This window comes from Manacus vitellinus, unplaced genomic scaffold, assembly GCF_001715985.3.
Source record: "Manacus vitellinus isolate BGI_N305 unplaced genomic scaffold, ASM171598v3 scaffold_49_pilon, whole genome shotgun sequence".
NCBI classification, from domain to species: domain Eukaryota; kingdom Metazoa; phylum Chordata; class Aves; order Passeriformes; family Pipridae; genus Manacus; species Manacus vitellinus.
The window spans coordinates 1,589,852-1,599,878 of record NW_021940603.1 but is presented as its reverse complement, the minus strand read 5'-3'; the positions used below and the strand labels follow the sequence as shown (position 1 = coordinate 1,599,878).

General features: G+C 56.1%; 2 protein-coding genes across 2 annotated transcripts in view; both read right to left on the bottom strand.

The window, feature by feature from the left end:
* Window positions 1-5,358, bottom strand: part of RYK (receptor like tyrosine kinase) — a 65,826-nt gene extending 60,468 nt beyond the window's left edge. Inside the window, exon 1 of the mRNA XM_029962651.1 lies at window positions 5,337-5,358. Within this exon, the coding sequence (XP_029818511.1) occupies window positions 5,337-5,358 (22 nt within the window). The remainder of the gene's footprint in view (window positions 1-5,336) is intronic.
* A 1,481-nt stretch (window positions 5,359-6,839) lies between these two features.
* Window positions 6,840-9,836, bottom strand: AMOTL2 (angiomotin like 2). Its single transcript, XM_029962650.1, has 6 exons — window positions 9,773-9,836; window positions 9,355-9,650; window positions 8,956-9,248; window positions 8,622-8,833; window positions 8,198-8,338; window positions 6,840-8,020 (listed from the first exon to the last, which is right to left on the bottom strand). The coding sequence occupies exons 1-6, from the start codon at window positions 9,834-9,836 to the stop codon at window positions 7,962-7,964; spliced, it is 1,065 nt and encodes a 354-aa protein (XP_029818510.1). The 3' UTR covers window positions 6,840-7,961.
* Window positions 9,837-10,027: the final 191 nt, after the last annotated feature.

Sequence of the window (10,027 nt, the reverse complement as noted above, 5' to 3'; positions counted from 1 at the left end):
TTTTTTTGGACAGCTGGAAAAAATAATATGTTTTGGTTGCCTTGGAAACACACTCCCAAACTTTTGGTGGATCCAAGACATGCCTGGAGTTCCAGGACGGCCAGTCAGGGTGGTGGGGGCTTGCCCTCCCTTCCCGAAAGTGGCAGGAGCTGCTCTCCAGTGGCTCTGGACACACGTGGCCCTGACCTACCCTCTGTCCCGACCCCTGTTTACTCGGCAAATACAACATTGCTTACGAATTCCTGGGACATGCCATGGGATCGCGAGGCTGGATAGTGTTACTTCATGCTGGACTCTATGCAAGGGGGGAAAAAAAAATAAAAGGATCGCACTTTAAGGCTGTAAAATGCGGGTGGGAATATTTTCCAGCCTGTGTCATTTTCCATCGAGGCCAAAATTCACATTCTGCCTCTTGCTGTTTGTGTTTTTCTCCCTGAAACTTGGAATTTTTTATTCTCCACCTTTCCAAATGAAGAATTAGGAAATTCAAGGAAAGTGATTCTCTCCCTCCCCCTCCCGCACAGTGAAAAATTTCAAGGAAACCTGGAACACATAAAATTTCAAGCCTCAGGAGTTAAAACTTTCTCTTGGTCTGAAGCCAATTGTTTTCCCCAAATTTCAGTAATTCTGTGATTTTCCTAAGCATGAGGAAGTGGGAAAGAGGGAAATGGGCCCTTCTCTTCCATTAACCAGCACACATTCTTGTTTGTTCAGGAGAGTTTTAGCTCCAAAGAGGAGAAGAAAGGAAAATCACGATGGAAAGTTTCCCCTGCAGTGGGCAAAAAGGCCAAACATCCAAGTTTTCCTGGAAGGAAGAAGACAGGTTTTTTTAATTAAAGAACAACAACAACCAAAAAAAAAAAAAAAAAGGAAAAATAAAAAGCTAAAGAACCCAAGGCACTTCTGTGTGGGAAAAATGGGAAAATACTTGAAACTGAAATTTCCCTTGAAATGTCCTGAGCAGTGTTAGTGTGCACTGACTCAGTGGTGGGAGAGACAGACCTGGGGAATGAAGTTGGGTGGGTTGTAAAGGCTTTCCCTGCCCGGAGCGATGGCTCTGGCCATCTCCAGCCCCTGTGGCTGGATGTAATTTCCCTGTCCAGCTGAGGAAGTGCCGAGAGCCTCATGTCCTTTACAAGCCCCTTTGCTTCCAAATGAGCTTCTAATGACCACAGTTTTTCTCCATCCAGATTATTAATCCCTGGCTCCCTCCAGGTACTTGGCCAGAGCATGTTGCAGCACCCTGTGGTAGGATGTGGCTCATTGCCCTGGGGATTTGCCCTTTGCTCCGTGCCAGATCCAGCCCCGTGTGCCAGGACCTGCCACAAACCTCTCAAATTTTCCTGCTGCAGCAAAACGCAGCTAGCAACTAAAAAAAAAAAAACAAAACAAAACACAAAAAACCCTGCTCTAGTGGTATGCTAAATCCCTTCCCTTCCCTTCCTTTCCCTTCCTCCTTCTTATCCTGGTGCCTTCCCAGCACTGACAGACCCCTCTGCAGAAGCCCAGCACTGGTTTTTCCATGGAAAAACAGCACAAGGATGAATTCATCAGCTGCTCATTGACCATCCTCCATATCCCAGCTGGCACTGGCCTCCTCTTCCTCACCTATGGACTCACCATGTCTCCTTGGCTGCTGGAGCATCTGAAGCATCCCAAAAATTTTGCTGAGATGACACAACCTGGGGCTGAAAGTGGAGCTACCCCCTCAGGCATCTCCTCCTGCAGCAGGCAGGGATGCAGCTGAACATGGGGGGCATTCCCAAAAAAAAATCACCCCCACACAGCAGCAAACCCTCCCAGTGGAGAGCCCTGATCCATTCCAAGCCACCGGCTCTGACCTCCTGGAGACCTGCAGGCACTGAACCCTGGGCTGGAGAGGGGCTTTCAGCCACATCCCTGCTCTGCCTGGGCCCTGCCCACCATGTGCCAGCCCAAGGGCCCTGGCACCTGGTCTGGGGAAGGCTTTCAGGGCGAGGGTGAGGGGGCAGGAAAGGGGAGGAAGGAGCCCCAGTCCTGCCAGGGGACACGTGGAGCGAACCAGGGAACACCAGCTGCCTGCCAGGGCTGGGTGGTCCGGTTGTTCTCATGCCTCCCTCAGCTCCCAGCTGCCTTCATCATCCCTGGACACACACCTTCCAAGCCCTGGGGATGCAAAGTGAGGAGCACAGGCAGCATCCCGTGCCCCTGCCCCAGCTGCCTGTGTGAGCTGCACCCCCAGTGCCTCAAACTACCCCAGCATCCCCTGCATCTCCAGCATCCTCAGTACCTTCTACATCCCCAGCCACCTCAAGCATCCCCAGTACCTCAAGGATCTCCAGCATCCTTGAGCATCCCCAACCTCCTCAAGCACCTGAAGCCTCTTGGATCATTCCCAGAACCTCCAGCACCCCCAGCTCCTCCAGCACCACCAGCATCTCAAGCATTTCCAGCAGCAGTGCCTCCAGCATCCTCAGCCTCCCCCAGGATCCCTGTCCCCCTTGAGCATCTCCAGCACCTCCTCTAGCATCCCCCACCTCCTTGAGCACCCCCAGCACCCCCAGCACTTTCAGCATCGCCACCCTCCCCCAGCATCCCTGGCCCCACCTTGAGAATCCCCAGTGCCTCAAGAATCCACAGTCACCTCCAGCATCCCCAGTGCCTCCCTCCTGCAGCATCCCTGGCCACCCTGAGCATCCCCAGCTCCTTGAACATCCCCAACTTCTCAGCCAGGGGAGGCTACAGGCCAGATCCTGCCCACCACTGCCAGCCCAGGGCTGCTCCACCACTAGGCTCAGCCCCAGATTCCCCTGTTTCCAGCCACAGGGAGCGGAGAGAGCAGCAGCAGGAGCACAGCCGGGGAGAGGGTGTGAGCAGAGACAGCCAGAGCTCATCCGCCTGGGCTTTCAAGGTCACAGAGGTGGTGGGAAGGAAAGAAAAGAGACTGAGGAAAAAAAAAAGTTGACTCAGAAACCGCAGGGAATTTTTTGCCTTTTTAGAATACTGGGAAGAGAAAAAATAGCCACAGTTATTCAAAGCATCCAGGATAATAACAGCCTGTTTACTGTTTGCATGCAAAGATGGCAGGCAGGGAGCACAGTGCAGGGAAGAGGAATGAGGAATTCGCCGCGCTCGCACCACGGGTCCGACCGCTTGTGCTGAGCCCAGCAAAGCCTGGGCAGTGATCCTGGCTGGGAGGGAAGGAGCTGGGCAGCCCTGGGCCACAACACCTGGATGGTCCTCACACCCTCTTCATGAAGGGCTTCAAGAGGACCTGGGGCTGGGGAGGATGGGGATGGAGCTCCCAAGCTGGATGATGCCCCATTGCTGGGTGGATGGAACATCCAGGAGGGTGTCCCAGCCACCTCCTAAATAACCAAACTATCCCCATCCCTTGGTCCCATCCCTGCCACACAGGCAGCTTGGATGCTTGGCAGGCATCTCCAGCCACCCCTTCTTAGGGACATGGGAAGCCAGGAGGGCAGGGATGCAAGGATTGAGGACACAGGGTTGCAGAGATCAAGGACACATGGATGCAGGGTCATGGGAGTGCAAAGATCAAGACACACTGATGCTCTGCAGGGAGGGGACACCTTGGAGTGGCTCATTCTGCAACGGGACGCAAACAAGGACCAGTGCAAGGAATTCAGGAAGGGAGCGTTGACCCCCTGGCAGAAGAAAGCCTGGCAGGGGGGGAACCTCCCAAAAAGCTCTGGGCACAGAGAGGAGCTGGAGACCTCAGGGACCCCCTGGAATGGGGTGGAATGAGGGAGGGAGGGGGAAGGGAAGGGTTCAGCAGGCCCAGCAGGGACAGCTTCATTCCTGCCAGTCCAACGAGCAAGTCAGGACTTGAGGCAAGAGAAAGCACCCGGTTTGCCCGACTGGTTTGCTGGGAAGCAGCTGCAGGGCTGGCCCACAGCCTTGCCAGACTTCTCCCACGAGGATTGGGACTATTTGGAAGGGGAGTGAAATTCCTTTTCTCCCAAATCCTGGTGGGGATTTTTCAGTTTTAAGAGAGTTTTCCATAGGAATGAGGGTGTGACAAGCTTGTCTTTCCCCATCCAGCTCTAGCATTTGGCAAGTGGGAAAGGAGAGAGGATGCATGAGGAGGGCATGATGAGGAACCAGGGCCAACGAAGGAGCCACCAAGATCCAAGGATGCTCCAAGGACCAAGCTTCAACTTTCTCCAAAGAGAAATGAGGAAAGGCAGGAACCAAAGCTGCAGAGATGGTGCTGTGGTGTGGCACTGGGGGACAAGGTGTTCCTGGCTGGGAATGGGGCTTGGTGGATGGCCGAGGAGCCCCAAGGAGATCCTTGGCCTTGTCCTGTCCCACTGTGATCATGGAGGGACCAGACCCTGAACAGCACCTGGACCAGCCGAGCCATCTCCCAGCTGCTGCCCCGAGACAGGGCGTCTCTCCCAGGGCCACCAAGGTGACGGTGGTGGCACTCGGAGCAGAGCCCGCTGGCCCTTTTCCATCTCTCCAGGGCTGTGGATGTGCAGCCCAGAGGAGGAGTCGCATCCAGGTGCCAGCCCAGCCAGCAGCTCCTCAGGCAACTCCAGCGCCGCCTCTCAGGGCATGGGGAACCCCGGGGACAGAAATGCAAGGACTGAGACACAGGGATGCAGGGGTGCAAGAATGCAGGGATACAGGGATGTAGAGATCAAGGACACGGGTGCAAGGACACAAGGATACAGGGATACAAGGATGCAAGGATGCAGAGATCAAGGACACGGGGACACAGAGACAGAGGGATGCAGAGATGCAGGGACACAGGAATGAAAGGATCGGGGACATAGAGATGCAAGGATCAGGGAGTCAGAGATCACAGACACAGGGATGAGAGCAGGAGGCTTGGCTCCCACACGCCATTTCAACCATGCTATGGTGACAGGGACATGTCCTGGATCCTCATGGGATAAAGGACAGTGGGTCCAAGTGATGCCAGTGATGAAACCCAGCGAGAGGGTGTGGGAAGGGCAGAAGGAAATGCCTGTGAGGACGGAGCGATGGAGCAGGTGATAACACACCCCCACAGCAGCCTCCATTTGCCAAGGTGTGCAGCTCCTTTGGGATGTTTCTCTGGCTGAAGAGCATCCCTACCAAAGCACTCGGCTCCTCGGGAAGTGTGGCAGGAGGAGCTGGGACCTCCTGCCCAACCTGCTGGGCTTGGGAATCCTCTCCCCACAGCCCAATTCCTGCATGCACAGAGGGGCTTTGGAGTTTTTTCTGACTCCTGGAGACTGTGAAAGTCCTGGGGATGGGGGTCAGTGGCCAAACAGGGAGCAAATCCCCCAACAGGAGCCCGTTCCCTGAATCCCTGGACGTGGAAAGCTGCCTGCAAACAGCCAGACCTGCAGTCGGGCCGCTCTGCATCCGGATTCGGGTAAATAAAGCGTGGGGTGTGAGAGCTGTGGAATGCCAGGAATGCTGCCGGCCTTCCCAGGCGGCTGCTGCAGCTCCGGGGTGGCAGGAGCTGGGGGAGGCAGGGCAGGTACAGCCCTGGCCGGCGGCTGCCAGGACCCCCGGACATATTCCCAGCCTCGACAGCTCCCTGTGAGTTCCCACCCAGTTCTTCCCATCGCTGGCCCCGTTTCAGGGTCCCTTTCAGCCTTTTGCAGGGGGGAGCTTTTGTTTCCCTGCTTGCAACACCCAGGACAAGCCTTGGGTGGAAGGAGGAGCCTGGCTCTGAGCTTCCCACTGTTCTGAGTGTTTCTAACCTGCTCCTCAGGGATGGAGACCTGTCCCACAGCCACAGGAAGCCCCAAATTCTCATTTTTCAGCCACGCTCCTTCCAGATTCCTGAGTGGGAAGGGTAGAGCTGAGGTGGCATTCAGCATCGCTGTCCCACCAAGAACGGAGCCCTAAGAGATCCTGCCCATGGAAGTGCTGGAATCACCATCTCTGCAAGTGTTCAAACACATGTAGATGTGGCATTTGTGGACATGGGTTAGTGGTGGCCTTGGCAGTGCTGGGCTAATGGTTGGACTTGATGATCTTAAAGTGCTTTTCCAACCTAAACAATTCCATGGTTCCATAATTCCAGGGAGGAGTTGGCAACAAAGCTGGTTTCTGATGCCATTGTTCCACAGAATCCAAGCTAAACCCCATTGCAGAGAGACTTGCACAAGAGCTCCTGGTCCCCAGGGACAGCGGGATGACAAAGATGAGCTGCCAGTCATTGCCAAAGGACGCACAGAGGGAAAGTTCCGGCCCGGCTGGAGATGGCAGAGTCCCCAGGGATGCTCCCTGGGAAGCACTAATGACACACCTGTTAAAAATGAAAGTCCAACACCTGGAGAACTTCTGGTCTTCCGGAAGATCCAGGAGCCAGCTGGGGTGGGAAGGGCTTGGAGGTGGCTGACAAAGCCAGGGAAAGCGTGGGGACCAGGGCCAGCTATGCTGGAAGTCCTGGCCTTCAGGGAGATCCATGGTGGAGCATTAGGAGAGAAGGAAGGGGTCTTGTGAGGAAGAGGAGGAGGATCTCATCAGGAGGGAGCTAGGGGATGCAGAAATACCAGGATAGAGGACACAGGGATGCAGGGTCACAGGGATGCAGGAGTCAAGAACAGAGGGATGCAGGGATGCAAGGGCAGGAAGGAAACTACATCGACATTCCTTGGCAACTCCATCTTTTCCCCCATGAAGGATGGGGGGAATGGGATCCCAACGGGATTTTGGGAAACACAGACATGCTCCTGAGGATTTTTTCCCCTCTCCCAAGCAGCTTCACCCCAAACCTCTTCTTGGAGAGCTGGGAAGGACATTTGAACCGGGGGGTCACCACCCCCAGACCCCCTTTCCCCAGCCAGAGCCTCCATCTCTCCCCGTCGCATGGAAAAAAGAGTATCCAGGGGTCAATATTTGGGTTTTTTTTATTAAAATATCATTATACCAAGTGGAATGCTACAGCAATCTCGGTATAGGGCGGCGTAACGAAACAGCCAGGTTTACGTTTAAATACTTAAAGATAACTTAAAACGCACAAACGAGAACTTGTCGTCTTTGGCAGGAAAAAAAAGTTCACAGCACGAAAAAAATACTTAAAAAGAAATACCAATATTAATATAAAATATATTAAGTTGTGGGGGCTTGTTTTTTTTTTTTTTTCTCCTCTTTCATAACTTTTTGTTTCTTTTCCACTTTGTAAACAATGCACAAGAACCGAACGCATTTTTTACGTGTCTGGGGAGAGAAAAATAAAAAATGCAGTTGGCCAGCAAATGCACACGTTGAAAGGAGGAAGAAATAGAGAAAAAAATATATATGTACATGAAGGGCAAGGATGGGAGGCTCTAAGGAGCTGGATGTCGATGCTGGCTACGGGCAAAGCCAGCTGCCAGTAGCCAGGGGATGCAGGCAGGAGAGGGGTGGCACATCCCACTGCCTCCTTCAGCATCCTCGCTTCCCACGGAGCCCTGCACCTCTGCTTTCTCCTACACCTTTCATTCCCTCCATGATCGTGTTTTGTTTCACTGTCACCCTGCCACGAACCCCAGAGGCAGGATGCAGGTGATGGAAGTTTGGGGCTCCTGGCTCTTGGCTTGGCCGCGTGGATCCGGGTGGTCGGTGGGACCCATGGAGGACAAGGATCCCCTCTCCTGGCTCTGCCCTCGTGCGGAGACATTGGCTTGTGGGAACAGTTCGGGCGAACAGGGAGGGATTTTCCTGTCAGAGGCCAAGCTCCTGGGTGGGTGCAGATGGCCAAGACCCAGAGGTGGGAGCTGGGATGCAGATGGAGCCGGGATGGGGATGGAGCTGACGAGGTGTATTTTAAGCTGCCACCGCGGGGTCCCCGGGGTCCAGCACGCCCCGCGCAGCCGGGGACCCGTGTGGGCACCGAGGGGGGACAGGGACCCTCCCACGCACGGGGGTCACTGCCGGGACGGGCCGCGGGGACACCGCTGAGCTCCAGGCTCGGCCTCCCCTTCCCACAGGCTTCTCCATCCTGAGGTGCCGGCAGGAAGGGCAGAGGGGCCTTAAATCAGGATTTCCACCATGTCAGACAGATCTGGGGCTCTGGCAGCGGCTGAGCTCTCTGCAGGGAAAGAAGGGATTAACAGGGATTCGCAGGGATTCAACCCCCCCAACTCAACTAGGGCCTTTAAAATGCCTTAAAAAATCACCAGCACTCGGGCAAAGCCCATCTTGGGAACTCTAAGCCCTGTGCTGGAGCATCCCAAGTCCCCATCTCATGTCATCCAGGGAGACTTACCCAGCACTCCGGTGCCCTCGCCCTGCCCGCTGCTCCCAGCCCCGTCTGTCTGTGTGCTGCCATCCTTGCTGCCATGCTTGGAGTGGGAGGGCAAGGGAAGGGTAGCAGGAGCTCCCGCTCCTTCGGCACTGGCTTTGCCTGCTGGAGGAGACACCGTTAGGGATTCAAGGCAAGGGATTCAAGTGTCCAAGGCCAGGTTGGACAGGGCTTGGAGCAACCTGGTCTAGTGGAAAGTGTCCCTACTCATGGCAGAGGGGTGGAACGAGATGAGCTTTAAGGTCCCTTCCAACCCAAATCATTCCATGATTCTACAATTCTACAATTGCTGGCTCCTCTGGCTGCTCCTGGAGAAATCCCCCCTCCCCAAGCTCTACGATTCCAAAACCGCAGGGGGAACTGCTGGCAGGCAGGTGTCCATATTTACCTGTGCTGCCCCGGGAGCTGCCCTCAGCGGAGCGGTCACTCTGGCCAGCCCCCGGCCAGCTCGGGGTGGCCGAGGCGGCGAAGATGGAGGGCACGGATTTGGCCGGCCGCAGGGAGCCCTGCAGGGCTTTGCTGGGGTCCCTCCGCGAGCGCTGCTGCAGGACCTTGATAACAGCATCCTTCTCCAGAATTTGGGCATGGAGGGCTTTTAACCTGGAGAGGAGAACAGGCAGAAGCTGGGAGAGGAGCCGGATGGGGAGAGGACGCAGCACCACCCGATCAGACCACAGCATGAGCTTGATGGGGGCAAAATTCCTCCAGCGAGATGGGAGTACCTGTTCTCCATCTCCTGGTGCTTGTGGCTGGCCAGGAGAAGGTCCTCGTTGAAGCTGCTGTTGGGGGAATGCCGCGGGGAGTGGCTGATGAGGGTGGTGTCCCGCTGGGCGGCCGCCGTGGCCGCGGCGTCCATGGCAAACTGCCTCATGGTGCACTCCTCCAGGTACTTCTGCTCCCACTTGGTCATGTCGGCCTCCAGCGCCAGGATCTTCTCCTCCTTCTCCCTCAGCTGCTCTGACAGCATGTGGGCGCTCAGCTCCGGCGTCCCCCCACCTGAAGCGCCTGCCTGCCTCTGCAGCAGCCCAAAAAACAGCCCAAAATGAGGGTGAGGAGGTGCTGGGAGGACGCAGCACCCGCCCTTGCCTCGCCGGCACCCACCGTAGGTCACCAGCACCCACCTGCTGAGCCCGCAGCATCTTCAGCTCCTGCTCCAGGCGGGTGCGGAGCCGCAGCTCCAGCTGCTCCCGCTTCTCACAGGCAGCCTGGAGCTGCCCCAGGGCTGCCTGCAGCCGCTCCACCTTCTCCACATAGGCTCGTTTCTTCCGGAGCTCGGCCTCGGCCTTGGCCGCCCGCGCCTGGGCACTGCCCAGCGCCTGCTCCAGCAGCTCTGCCCGCCGCCGCTGGTCCTCGTTGGCACTGCGCAGCAGGGACACCTCCCGCTCCAGCTTCTCCTTCTCCTGCTGGTGCTCGTAGCCTGAAAGAGAACCCCCCCAAATCTCAGAGGTTTTGCTTCCCTAAGGCTGGTTCAGGAAGCTCTGCAGGGGTTCTTTCCTCCCCAAAATCCAGCCATGCCACCCCTCCCCCAAGATCATCTACCACCTGGGGGCCAGAGGCTGCCCAGGCACTTGGGCAGATGGACAAAAGCCTCCACTTGCCACATTCCAGCCTAAATTTTGGCTCGGGAAGGGTGAAACCTGCCCAGTGTGAATCCAGCCACTTTAGGGAAGGGGATGCAATTCCCCCCACTAACACCGTGTCTCTCTGCTAAAGTAATGATTTAGGTATATTTTCCCCAAAACAGTCCAGGCTGGCGCAGCTGCGAGGTGCAGGAGGGAGGAGGGAGAGAATGGC

Excerpts from the sequence above, each read along its gene's own strand:
- AMOTL2 (XM_029962650.1), bottom strand. The coding sequence starts at position 9,836 with ATGTGGCAAGTGGAGGCTTTTGTCCATCTGCCCAAGTGCCTGGGCAGC. Across the intron at positions 8,834-8,955 it reads CACCAGGAGATGGAGAACAG|GTTAAAAGCCCTCCATGCCC; the intron begins GTACTCCCATCT and ends TCTCCTCTCCAG. Across the intron at positions 8,021-8,197 it reads CGAGGGCACCGGAGTGCTGG|AGAGCTCAGCCGCTGCCAGA; the intron begins GTAAGTCTCCCT and ends CTTTCCCTGCAG.